Genomic DNA, 13183 nt, shown 5'->3' on the forward strand with positions numbered 1-13183 from the left:
CTGAGGGTCTGGACAGGGTGGATGCAGAGAGAATGTTTCACATGGCGGGAGAATCTTGGCCTCAAGATGAAATGTTGGCAATTGAAAACTCAATGAGGAGGCATCTCTTCTTTGCAAAGGTCGTGAATTGTTGGTGGAATCCCACCCCACCAGCCTCCCCCATAGAGCTGTGGAGGTTGAGCCATTTTACACTCAAGTTTGAAGTAAACCAGATTTTTGACATATCAGAAGTCAACAGTTATGAGCAAGAAAATGGACCTGAGGCAAAATGATTAGTCATGATCTTATTGAGGGGGCTGCTTTTTATCATCTTGCGTTCGCTTCAGATAAAGCTAATTGTAGATTTGCAGAGGGAGAAAGTATGGTAGTAAAGTTGGGTTAAAAGGCTTGTTGGTAGATAAACAATAACATCTTTAAAGAAATACTTTAATATTTTAAGAATATACTTTAAAGCAGTAAGAACTCCATGGTAATGAATTATCCAAGGCTGATTTAAGAGATTACGGTTCTGAGGTCTTCATCCTGTAAGGTTAGCCCTGTTTTTCTTCCTACAGATGCGGTCTGATCTGCTAAGTATTGCCAACATTTTCTGTTTCTATTTAAGAGATTAAGTATTGTATTCGATTCCAGGAAAGCACATAATATTGCCAAAAAGACTAGTAAACCTGAGGACTGCAGTAGTTTTCAGAACCAGCAAAGGTGACCAACATTTTGATTTGGGGGAGAATGTAGAATGTGAGATTGCCTTTGCAAATAATACAAAAGAAAGATTGCAATAGCTTATTTAAAAATAGATGCAATAGAAGATATGGTTCTGTTAGAGGTGGAGGCAGGAACAATTACAATAGGGAGCGAGCAAATTGCTGAGGTATTAAGCAAATATTTTGCATGTTTTCACAATAGAACACCATAAAGAAAACACTAGATACTGTGGGAAATTAAGTCCAGTGAAACACATGTATCTCGGTGAATTAAAGCAGTAGGTCACTTTAAATGAAGTGGTTAACAGCATATGGTACACCGGTGTTCATTAACTGAGGCACAGATTACAAAAGCATGGAGGTTACTTTGAATAAAATGCCATCTTTATAAACCACAACTGATGTATGGCATTCCAGTTACTACACTTGAGGAAAGATGCAAACATTGGAGAAAGGGTTTGGAAAAGATTCACTGTAATGATTTCTGGAATAAAGGATTTCAGCTCTCAGGGTACACTGGAGAAACTAGGGTTCTTATCTTCAGGGGTATTACTATCACTCAGTTCCACACCATCAATTTTCTAGACCTCATCACTGACAAAAACAGAACCAGCTATGTGGCTACAAGAGCAGGGTATCCTGGTTCACATGACTCACCTCCAGATACATCAAAGCCTTGCCATCACCAACAAGGCAGAAGTCGTGGGCATGATGAAAATACTCCACTGCTTGTTAATGCAGCTCCAACGATACTCAATAAGCTTGACACCATGAAGAATAAGTAGCCCAGTAAATTGGCTCCCCATTCACCTTAAAGTTAATCCCTGAACCACACTGGCACACAGCTTGTGCCATTTACAAAATGCACTGCAGTCACTCTCCTTGGTGACTTGGCACCTCACAGATGGAACCTGTACCAACCAGAGAAATAATGGCTTCATGCATGTGGGACCTTCACCAGTTGCCTGTTTTCCTTCCAGTGGTACACCATTGCACAGCACTGTGACTTGAAATACATTGCTGATTCTTGCTGGGTGTGACTGCTGGAACTCCCTTCCCAACAGCACTGAGGGACCACCTCCCTTAGAAATAGTAGCAGTTCAAGAAGGCAGCTCACCACCACCTTTTCAAGGGCAATTAAGTGCTGGCCTTACCAGTGATGTCTAATTCCTGAAAAAATATTAAATAACAAAATGTCTCCAACTACAAAACAGGTTCTTAACAGATTCTTAAGAAATGATAAGTATTTAAGAAATGAAATTTATTCACAAAGAAACAGACTAGTTTTCACTAATTCCATTAATGGGGAAATGGCATTGCTCTGTGACTGGTGGAGACTCAATGGCCAGACTCGGAAGGAAAAATGAAATAAGAGATCAGGATAAAACTTAATAATCTGCCTTTCATAGCCAGTGGCTAAGTCCATTTAACTAGATTAATAAAACTTCACCAGGTTTCTACTTAAGAATGTTGAGATGTTTGTCTTAGTTCCGGCGAAGAAAGCAAAGCAGATTTTGTAGTGACTTTGCAATGAGATTGAGCAGAAACTTGAACCCTGACTTCACTTAAAACAAAGACTTTAAGTTTGCAGATGACGCTAAAATAGGTTGTATCGTGGACAATGAAGAGGGTTATTAAAAATTACAGGGGGATCTTGATCAGCTGAGTAAGTGGGCTGAAGAATGGCAAATGAAGTTTAATTTGGATAAGTGTGAGATGTTGCATTTTAGAAAGTCAAATCCAGGTAGGACTTTGACGTGAACATCAGGGCCCTGGGGAGTGTTGTAGAACAGGAGGACCTTGGAGTGTAAGTATATGGTTCACTGAAAGTGGAGTCACAGGTAGACAGGGTGGTGAAGAAGGCTTTTGTCATGCTGACCTTCATAAGTCAGGGCATTGAGTATAGAAGCTGGGATGTCATGGTGCAGTTGTACAGGACGCTGGTGAGGCCGCACTTGGGAGTATTGTGTTCAGTTTTGGTCGCCCTGCCTTTGGAAAGATATTACTAAACTGGAAAGAGTGCTGAAAAGATTTACAAAGATGTTGCCAGGACTTGAGGGGCTAGCTTACAGGGAGAGGGTAAACAGGCTAGGACTTTATTCCTTACAGCATAGGAGACTGAGAGGTGATCTTATAGTGGTGTATAAAATCATGATGGGCATGGATAGAGTGAATGCACTCAGTCTTTTTCCCAGTGTTGGGGAATCAAGAACTAGAGGGCATAGGTTTAAGCCGAGAGGGGCAAGATTTGATAGGAACACAAAGATTAGTATATATGTGGCATGAGCTGCCAAAGGAAGTGGTTGAGGCAGGTACAATAACAACTTTTAAAAGACCGTTGGACAGGTACATGGATTGGAAAAGTTTAAAAGGTTATGGTCTAAACTCTGGCAAATGGGACTAGCTTGGATGGGGTATCTTGGTCGGCATGGACCAGTTGGGCCGGAAGGCCTGTTTCTGTGCTGTTTATCTCTGACTCTCCATTACCAAGTGTAATTTTGGGTACTGTTTGTAAACTTTTTGTGTTCAGTGAAAAATGCCTCAATATCTAAATTTCAGTGTTGTGGGAGCACTGCCTGCCAAAGATTTGCTTTTCCAATGAGATATAAATCGCCTGTTGTGCAAAGGTGGGTGTAACAGATCTTGGGGAATTTAAGAGAAATAAGAAAATCTCAGTTTTGGTTGGCATTTCTGTCGCTGAATAAGAGTGGAGCACAGAGTTGTTGGTTGCTGCTTGTGTATTCGTTTGTATGCAAGTTATTGTCCTAATTTCTCACATTACAGCAGCAGATCTTCAAAATTCATTGGCTGCTTAAAAAAAAGGTTTTGGGGCATCCTAAGGTTTTGAAGTTTGCTCTATGAATTTTCTAAATTTTTTTCTAAATTTTATTTACAGCGTGGTAACAGGCCCTTCCGGCCCAACGAGTCCACGCCACCCATTTTAAACCCCAAATTAACCTACCCATACGTCTTTGCAATGTGGGAGGAAACCGGAGCACCCGGAGGAAATCCACGTAGACACGGGAGAACATACTAACTCCTTACAGACAGCGACGGGAACCGAACCCTGATCGCTGGCGCTGTAATAGCGTCACCCCTACCGCTACGCTACCATACCGCTTCTTTTGCTTGAATTCTTTTGCTTGAATCTCTATTGCTTATTTGATTTAAGTAAGCGTGTGTTGATGAGCAGAAATAGAAAGAGTTGTTTGTTCAGTTCTGCCTTTATTAGTCTCCTATGTTATTATTGATGCACTTTTAGTATATCCATCCTTTTGTATTTGCAGGTCACATTGATGTCTTTACATCAAAGTTGATTTTGATTGACCAGTTTCCAGCAGCATCAATAATGCAAAAACTTGGATCTTTCAAGTAAGTAAATGGAATACATGGCAATGCTTCATTTGTTAGTTCCACATTCACCTCTCCTGCTGCTGCTGATTGCTTGTCAGGTTACAGCTAGAAGCAGAACTTGCCGAAGTCACAAGTGGTATTGTATGTGACATGGAACTGTAGCCTATCCTTTCTGCCTCTTTAGTGTCTTTGAAGCCCCTTGCACAGAACAAGATGGCCTCCTTCACACCTTTCCTGTTGTCTATCCCATGCTTTCTCACTAACTAATCACCGCACACTTTGGCCTGCTCATCCTCGGCTTCATGTTGCCTGTTGTGACCTTTTTCACACACAGTGTCAGCCTGTGTGTCATCTAGTGTCACATTCCTGGTCTGACATCCTGTTGTGGATTTTCCACAGTTTCCTCGGGATGAAGAATGGAAAAAGATTAAAGCTGTCGTCTTTATCCCACTACTAACTTATGCCCATGTTATTAAGTCAGTCTCCTCCTCTGATCACTGTCTCAGTCTAAAACAATACATTGTATCCTCTCTGAGTAGGGGACCTCTGTAAGGTTGCCCACCCGCACTCCCACCGCAGCCCATCCTCTGCATAAACCCTCATCCATGTTTTTTTCACCTGCACACTTGATTATTCCAGTGCTCTCACAAAGTCACCTTGCTCAACACCTTGCCGTTGGTGACATGTATTGATCCCCTAGTGACTCAGATTTAACATTTAAAATGACCACTGTGCTATAATACCTATAACAGCAAAAGAGCAGGAGGCTATTCAACCCATCAGGTTCATGCCAGGTCCCAAAGGAGCAAGTCCATCAGTGCTATTCGCCCTCTCTCTATAACTTTGTTCTCTCTCACACGTCCCCAGCAGTTTCCCTTTGATTTCTTTTGCCAGTTAACTTGCATTAGGGATAATTTACACAGGATAATTTTTTTTAAATTTTATTTACAGCGTGGTAACAGGCCCTTCTGGCCCATTGAGTCTGCGCTGCCCATTTTAAACCCAAATTAACCTACCTATACGTCTTTGCAATGTGGGAGGAAACCGGAGCACCCGGAGGAAACCCACGCAGACACGGGAGAACGTACAAACTCCTTACAGACAGCGACGGGAATTGAACCCCGATCATTAGCGCTGTAATAGTGTCACGCTAACCGCTACGCTAACCCCTCTTCCCCACTCCCCCTCCACACACACCCCCAGCACGTCTTCTGGATATGGAAGGAAACCTGAGCACCCAGAGGAAACCCACATGGTCACAGTGAAAAGGCACACACTCTACATGGGCAGCACCGGAGGTGTTGAATCTGGGTCCCTGGAGCAGTGAGGCAGTCTGGCCTCATCCCTCCCTGTCTCATAATTGTCTTCCATCCTGCAACTCCTCCCACCCAAACTTTAATTTTCTCTGGAATCTGCCACCTGTCACATTTATAGAACTTGCATTCTTATTGCTTCTTAGCATAGAAATGACCTGAGGTGCTGAGCTAGATAAATAGGGGAGGAAGAATGAAGAAGCAGAGATGTTTAGTATTGACATTTTAGAGCCTGGGGTTAATTGACAGAAGGTGTAGCCAGCAAGGGTGAAGCATTGTAATGAGGTATGCATCCGAGGCCAGAGACTGAGAAATGCAGCGGGAAAGGGGTGGGAAGAGTTTACATTAATAGTACGCATTGAAGCCTTGGCTCATCTTGCAATTGGTAGCTGTGCCTTCAACTCTCTCCTTCCCAGACCCTCAGGCCCTTTAAACTCATTGTGTGGTTGAGTATTTTGTGATGTACTTATGTTGTTAAAATGTGGGTGGTTTGTTTCACCATATGCAACACCTATACTACTCAGAGTCTCAGTTAATGGGGCATGTAGTCCTTATGGACCAAGGTTAGGAGCACACGTATCACTGTATATTACAACTTGTTGAACCCTTTCAAGTTCAGGGGTTTCAAAATCAAAATGTTACTGGCAGACCATTGAAATAGATGTGAGAAAATCAGGGTGGTTAACTTGTAAAGTTGAGCATATCCTTACTTTCCGAAGTGGATTGACAAATATATTTGTGGCAAAACAAAATAGAAAGTCTGGGGAGAAGTCAGTCGTCAGATGGTACCTGTGAAAGGAACAATGGTTAACATTTCAGCTTAATGACCTGTTAAAGTTGTATGAAACCATTACAAAGGATTTCATTGGTTATTGGTAGGACTTGGATGTATTTAGTGTAAGTAATTAATTGGATTGTTTTGGCTGACTTTCGCCTTGCACACTTCACTTCCTACAGCATTGGAAGATTTCATGTGCTCTCCCAATATGCAGGTGTAGATGAGAGATAGGATATCTTTATTAGTCACATGTACATCGAAACACACAGTGAAATACATCTTTAGCATAGTGTTCTGGGGGCAGCCCACAAGTGTTGCCATGCTTCCAGCACCAGCATAGCATGCCCACAACTCCTAACCTGTACATCTTTCGGAATGTGGAAGGAAACCGAAGCGCCCAGAGGACACACACGCAGACACGGGGAGAACGTAAAAGCTCCTTACAGACAGCGTCGGGAATTGAACCCTGGTCACTGGCGCTGTAAAGCGTTACGCTAACCGCGACACTACTATGCTGCCCTTTGATGTTCTGAGCGAGTTAATTTCTTTAGAGCTGGCTGAACCTCCCCACTATCTTGGCATAGACATAACTTGCCCCCCTGTACTTTCCAGCCACCCATTTTGTAGCAGGATTTGGGGGTGGGGAGTGCACACTATATTACACTTCTGCCACAATGTCTATCAACTATGCAAGACAGCAAATGCAGTGGAAAAGGTAAAGGCAAAGCAAGGCTTCAGGCTGGATTATGTCAGTAAGATAGAGATCTTATTTGGGCTCCTTCAAAGGTAAATTTAAGAAAGGTTGCAGTCATCTCTCCTTCAAGCTAAGAGTGGTCCAATTTAGAGCAGCTGTGGATGGTGGAACATTGGTTTTCCAGCTGGATTCTCACATCTGTATTTGTAGCCTGAGCCTGCTGGTGTAAGAACACTCCCTTTGTTATAACAATGTCTTTGGGTCATTCTTGGATCTGCAATCTATTGAACGAGTGCTAGTTATTAGAACAGAATCACAGGTGCACTATCAAACACAAAAGTTGGTAAGATGGGCAGTAGCAGATGGAATTTAACCATGATAGGTGTGAGATGATGTATATTGGGAGGACTAATAAGGGTAGATATACACGACGAGTGGTAGGGCCTAAGGGAGTACTGAGACACAGATGGACCATGGTGTACAAGCCTAACTTTCCCTGAAAGTGGCAGCACAGGTAAATGAGGTAGTGAAGAAGGTGTACGTGATACCTGTCTTCATTAGCCAAAGCTAATAGAATACAAGAACAAGGAGGTTATGATATAAAGTTTTAAATCACTCCTGGTCAACACACTCCAGGAAGGCCCATGATTGCACTGGAGATGGCGCAGAGGAGATTTACCTGGACGTTGTCTGGGTTGGAGCATTTAGGTTATATGGAGAGACTTGGTAGGCTGGGTTTGTTTTGCTTGGAGCAGAGTATACTGAGGTGGAACCTCATAAAGGTTTTTGTTTTGAGTTATTTTTATTTTACTTTGAGTTTTTACATTGAGGAGTATAGGTAGGGAATAGAAACTATCTCCTATATCAGAGGTATCTAAAACTAGAGGGCATAGGTTTAAGGTAGATGGGATCTGAGGAATAAATCTTTCACCCAGAGGGTAGTTGGAAGCTAAAACATTTTTGTCTGAGTGAGTGGCAGTGCCAGGTACTCTCACAAGAAGTATTTAGACGGGCATTTGAATCACCAAGACATAGAAGGTTACAGACCCAGTCTTGGTTAATGTGATTAGTGCAGATGTGTAACTGTTGATTGGCATGGACATGGTGGGCCGAAGGGCCTGGTTCTGTGCTGTATGACTGTGACCCTAGAACTGTTCATGTTCTCAACAGTATTCAGAGTTTAATAAATATATGGGATGAAAATGTAGGATGTTACTCGGTAATCTTCAAGAATAATTTTGAGGACATAATGTAGACATTAAACTCTGTAGGCAAAGGCACTTTATGCTCACCCAGGCTGTCATACACACAGTTATACTGTTATACAATTATAAACGTAAGTTAACATGAGAGTTCTTACTCGTGCCATGCCCTTGCACTCTGACTTGCCCAAACATGTGCTTGCTGCTTTATTTGCTATTGTGTTACCACGTTACCACATGCAGTGATTACAGTTGCAGAATCTGATACACCTATATCTTTCCCTTGTGAAGCTGCTGCTGAAGATTCCTGAAAGTGAGTCATTGTTGTTTCCAGCCATATTGACAATAGGCCAGTGGTGTTCTACATTCTACAATTCAATTGCATTTCTGATGTAACGAACCTTTGCTTTCAGTTTTCTTTCTCTATTCTCATTGTGATTCTTAACAATATCTTTTCTTGTTCTTGCAGCCCTGTAAATTCATTAAACCTCCTTCACCACGTACTGAGAAAAGTCACAAGGTGAGTGCTTTATGTATAACTGTGCATCTTCCTGTGTGATATCTTCATGCAAAACTCTCAAGGATTTGGGTGTTCACACAGTGGACAAAAAAACTGTGATAAGGAATAGAAGCAAGAATCCCTGTGCCACGAGCTAGTGAGAGTAAGAATAGGGGGATGTGGCAGATGAATGCATGGCTGAAGAGTTGGTGCAGGGAGCAGGGTTTCAGCTTTTGGAGCCATTGGGATTTCCTCTGGGACAGAGGTGACCTGTACAAGAGGGACGCCTTGCACCTGAACCGGAGAGGGGGTGATATCCTGCAGGCAGATTTGCTAGTGCTACTAGGGAGGGTTTAAACTCTATTGGCAGGGGGTGGGATCCAAAGCAGATGGGAGGCTGGAAGTTAAGACAAAATTCAATGACAAGTCAGTAGACAAGGCAGGCAGCAGCATGGCAGGGAGTGAGGAAAGACTGTTGGATTAAATTGCATTTATTTCAACACAAGAGGCCTGACAGGTAAGGCAGATGCACTTGGGACATGGGTAACTACGCTGGACTAGGATATTACAGCCATTACAGAAACATGGCTAAGGGAAGGACAGGACTGGCAGCTAAATGTTCCAGTGCACATGTGCTATGGGCAGGATAGAGGAGGAGGAAAGAGAGGAGGGGGAGTTGCATTTCTGATTAAGGAGAAGGACAGATCTGGTCCACAAGTTAATGTTCTAAATTGGGGCAAGGCAAATTTTGATGGTATTAGACAGGAACTTGCAAAAGTTGATTGGAGTAGGTTGTTTGCAGGCAAAGGGATGTCTGGCAAGTGGGAGGCTTTTAAAAGTGAGATATCGAGAGTTGGAGATTTGCATGTTCCTGTTAGAGTGAAGGGCAAGGCTGTCATCGCCATATTAGAATCTTTTTTTCTCCTTGGGTTTATGAGAAATTACTAAGCCAAACTCTAAACAGTTTCTCATGGATTCTCACCCCAGCAATAAATGACAATATTCTATCACTTTTTTAATTACTTACTGAACCTGCATCCTTGCCCTTTGCAAATGATGCACATGAACACCAGTAAGCCTCTGCACCTCAGAAGTCTCTCACCATGCAGATAATATGCATCTTTTTTGCCAATATGGACAATTCACATCTTCCCACATTGTACTCCATTTGTAAAATCTTTCTCACTCACTTAACTGTCTGTATCCCTCTGCATTCACAACTTTCTGACCTATTTTTGTGTTCTCAGCAACCATGTGACATGTAGATGACAAGTAGGAGGAGGATCTTGGATGGATCCGTGGGGAACACTAGAGGCTAGAGTTCAGATGTGAGAGAAACCATTGCAGGTGATTCTCATGATTGACAGGTGGAACCAGGTAGCCCACTCGCACCTAGCTGAACGATAGTGGACTTTGAAAGAGTGTGGCCTGGACAACTGTATCAAAAACTATAGGGGTCAAGAAGACACACTAACTTTGGATGTTTAATGTCATTGAAAATATTTGTTATTGACCCTGTAGTAAGGTCAAAAACCTGCTCTGAGTGATTAATAGAAGTTTCACAAGATCACAAGACAAGGGAGCAGAAGCAGGCCATTCGGCCCATCGAGTCTGCTCCAAGGGAAAGGGAAAAAAAGAAATGAGAAATGGTGGGGGGGGGGGGGGGGGAGGGGGACAAAAGAAAACCTATTCTAATCCCAATTTCCGGCTTTATCCCCATATCCCTTGATACCCTGACTATTTAGATATCTATCTATCTCCTCCTTGAATGCCCCCACTGATCTAGCCTCCACTGCTGTACATGGCAAGGAGTTCCACAAATTCACCACCCTCTGGCTAAAGAAATTTCTCCTCAACTCTGTTTTGAAACTGTACCCTCTAATTCTAAGATTGCGCCCTCTGGTCCTGGACTCACCCACCAAGGGAAACAGCCTAGCCACATCTACTCTGTCCTTTCCTATCAACATTTTAAATGTCGCTGTGAGGTCCCCTCTCATTCTTCTCTACTCCAGTGAGTACAGTCCAAGAGCCGACAAACGCTCATCATACGTAAGCCCTTTCATTCCTGGAATCATCCTCATAAATCTCCTCTGAACCCTCTCCAACGTCAGCACATCCTTCCGAAGATATGGGGCCCAAAACTGCGCACAATATTCCAAATGAGGCCTCACTAGTGCCCCGTAGAGCCTCATCAACACCTCCTTACTTTTATACACTATACCTCTCGAAATGAATGCCAACATAGCATTCGCTTTCTTTACCACTGATCCGACCTGGTGATTAACCTTTAAGGTATCCAGCACGAGTACCCCAAGTCCCTTTGTACTTCCGTACAGTGAATTTTCTCTCCTTCTAGATAATAATCTGCCCGCTTATTTCTGCTTCCAAAGTGTACAACTGCACACTTCTCAACATTGAATCTCATCTGCCATTTCCTTGCCCATTCTCCTAAACTGTCTAGGTCTCTCTGCAACCTTCCTATCTCCTCAATACTCCCTACTCCTCCACCTATCTTGGTGTCATCCACAAACTTAGCCACGAAACCATTTATTCCATCATCCAAATCGTTAATGTACAAGGTAAAAAGGAGCGGTCCCAACACCAACCCCTGTGGCACACCACTAGTAACCGGTAGCCAACCAGAACTAGATCCTTTTATTCCCACCCTTTGCTTCCTGCCAACCAGCCAATGCTCCACCCATTCTGTTATCCTACCCGTAATTCCATGACCTCTCATCTTATTAATCAGTCTCTTGTGAGGCACCTTATCGAAGGCCTTTTTAAAGTCTAAATACACAACATCTACCGCCTCTCCCTTATCCACCCTACCTGTGATTTCTTCAAAGAACTCCAATAGGTTGGTCAGGCAGGATCTTCCCTTCACAAAACCATGTTGGCTAGGACCTATCTTGCCTTGCGCCTCTAGGTGTTCCGTAACCCTATCCTTGAGGATAGATTCCAGTAACTTTCCCACCACTGACATCAGACTAATAGGTCTGTAATTTCCTTTATGCTGCCTCCCTCCTTTCTTATACAGCGGAACTACATTTGCGACCCTCCAGTCCTCCGGAACCATGCCGGAATCTATCGATTCCTGGAAAATTATCACCAATGCCTCCGCTATCTCTAAAGCCACCTACTTCAGAACCCGGGGATGCACCTCATCCGGTCCGGGAGACTTATCAGTCTTTAGTCCATTTAGTTTTCCTAGCACCTTCTCCCTAGTAATCTTAACTGAACTCAGTTCCATTTCGTGAGACTCCTGACTAACCGGCACATTGCTGATGTCCTCCACGGTGAAGACCGATGCAAAATATTCATTCAATTCCTCTGCCATCTCTCTATCGTCCATTATAATATCTCCTGCACCGTTATCAATTAGTCCCATATCAACCCGTGTCTCTCTTTTACTCCTTATGTACTTAAAAAAACTCTTGGTATCCTCTCGAATGTTATCCGCCAGCTTCCTTTCATAATTCATCTTTTCTTTCCTAATGACCTTCTTAGTTTCTCTCTGCAGGTTTTTAAAAGCTTCCTAGTCTTCTGTTTTCCCACTAATTTTTGCTTCTTTGTACGCCGCCCCTTTTGCTTTTATTTTAGCCTTCACCTCTCTCATTATCAACATTTGTGCCTTTTTTCCATTCAATACCTTTTTTCTTGGAAGATATCTATCCTGCATTTTCCTTATTTCCTGTAGAAATTCCTTCCATTTCTCCTCCGCCGTCCCTCCAGCTAGCTTACTTTTCCAATCAATTTGGGCCAACTCTTCTCTCACACCATTGTAATTTCCTTTGTTCCACTGAAATATCGATACACCAGTTATCAGCTTCTCCTTCTCAAACTTGAAACTGAACTCAATCATACTGTGATCACTGGTTCCCAATGGTTCCTTTACCTTTAGTTCCCTAATCACCTCCAGTTCATTACACAGCACCCAATCCAAAACAGTCGATCCCCTGGTGGGCTCATCAACAAGTTGCTCCAGAAAAACGTCCCTTAGACATTCCACAAACTCACTCTCCTGAGTTCTACTGCCTTGCTGGATTTCCCAGTCCACCTTCATGTTAAAATCCCCCATAATTATCTTCACATTGTCACTCTGGCATGCTTCTTCTATCTCAAACTGCAGCTTATCGTCCACTTCCTGACTGCTGTTAGGGGGCCTATATATAACTGCTACTATTGTCCTTTCACCCTTGCTATTTCTTAGCTCCACCCATAAGGATTCCACCTCCTCTGACCCAATGTCCTTCCTCTCTATTGATTTTATATCGCTACTAACCATCATGGCCACACCTCCCCCTCTGCCTACCCTCTTATCCTTCTTATACACTGTGTACCCCTGGACATTCAGTTCCCAATCACATCTGTCATAAAGCCATGACTTGGTGATTGCCACAATGTCATATTTATTAACCTGTAGTTGTGCCACTAGGTCATGATAATGCACTTGGGATAAAATATATCTTTGGAGAGGAGAGAATCCATGAGAAACTGTTCACAGTTTGGTTTATTAACTTTTTATGACCTCGAGGGAAAACAAAATATTCCAAATGCGAGTGATGAAAGCATGAATGTAGTTCACATGGCATGTTATCCAAGACTACACTTTTCAATAACTATATGGAAGGCACTCTTTAAA

General features: G+C 42.9%; 1 protein-coding gene across 2 annotated transcripts in view; it reads left to right on the forward strand.

The window, feature by feature from the left end:
• ice2 (interactor of little elongator complex ELL subunit 2) overlaps positions 1–13183 on the forward strand; it is a 96435-nt gene that overhangs the window by 62412 nt on the left and 20840 nt on the right. For both annotated transcript variants that reach the window (XM_052042413.1, XM_052042414.1), the window contains exons 11-12: positions 3989–4073; positions 8512–8562. In XM_052042413.1, coding sequence (XP_051898373.1) covers positions 3989–4073; positions 8512–8562 — 136 coding nt within the window. The remainder of the gene's footprint in view (positions 1–3988; positions 4074–8511; positions 8563–13183) is intronic.

Source organism: Pristis pectinata, chromosome 32 (assembly GCF_009764475.1).
Source record: "Pristis pectinata isolate sPriPec2 chromosome 32, sPriPec2.1.pri, whole genome shotgun sequence".
Classification (NCBI taxonomy): Eukaryota; Metazoa; Chordata; class Chondrichthyes; order Rhinopristiformes; family Pristidae; genus Pristis; species Pristis pectinata.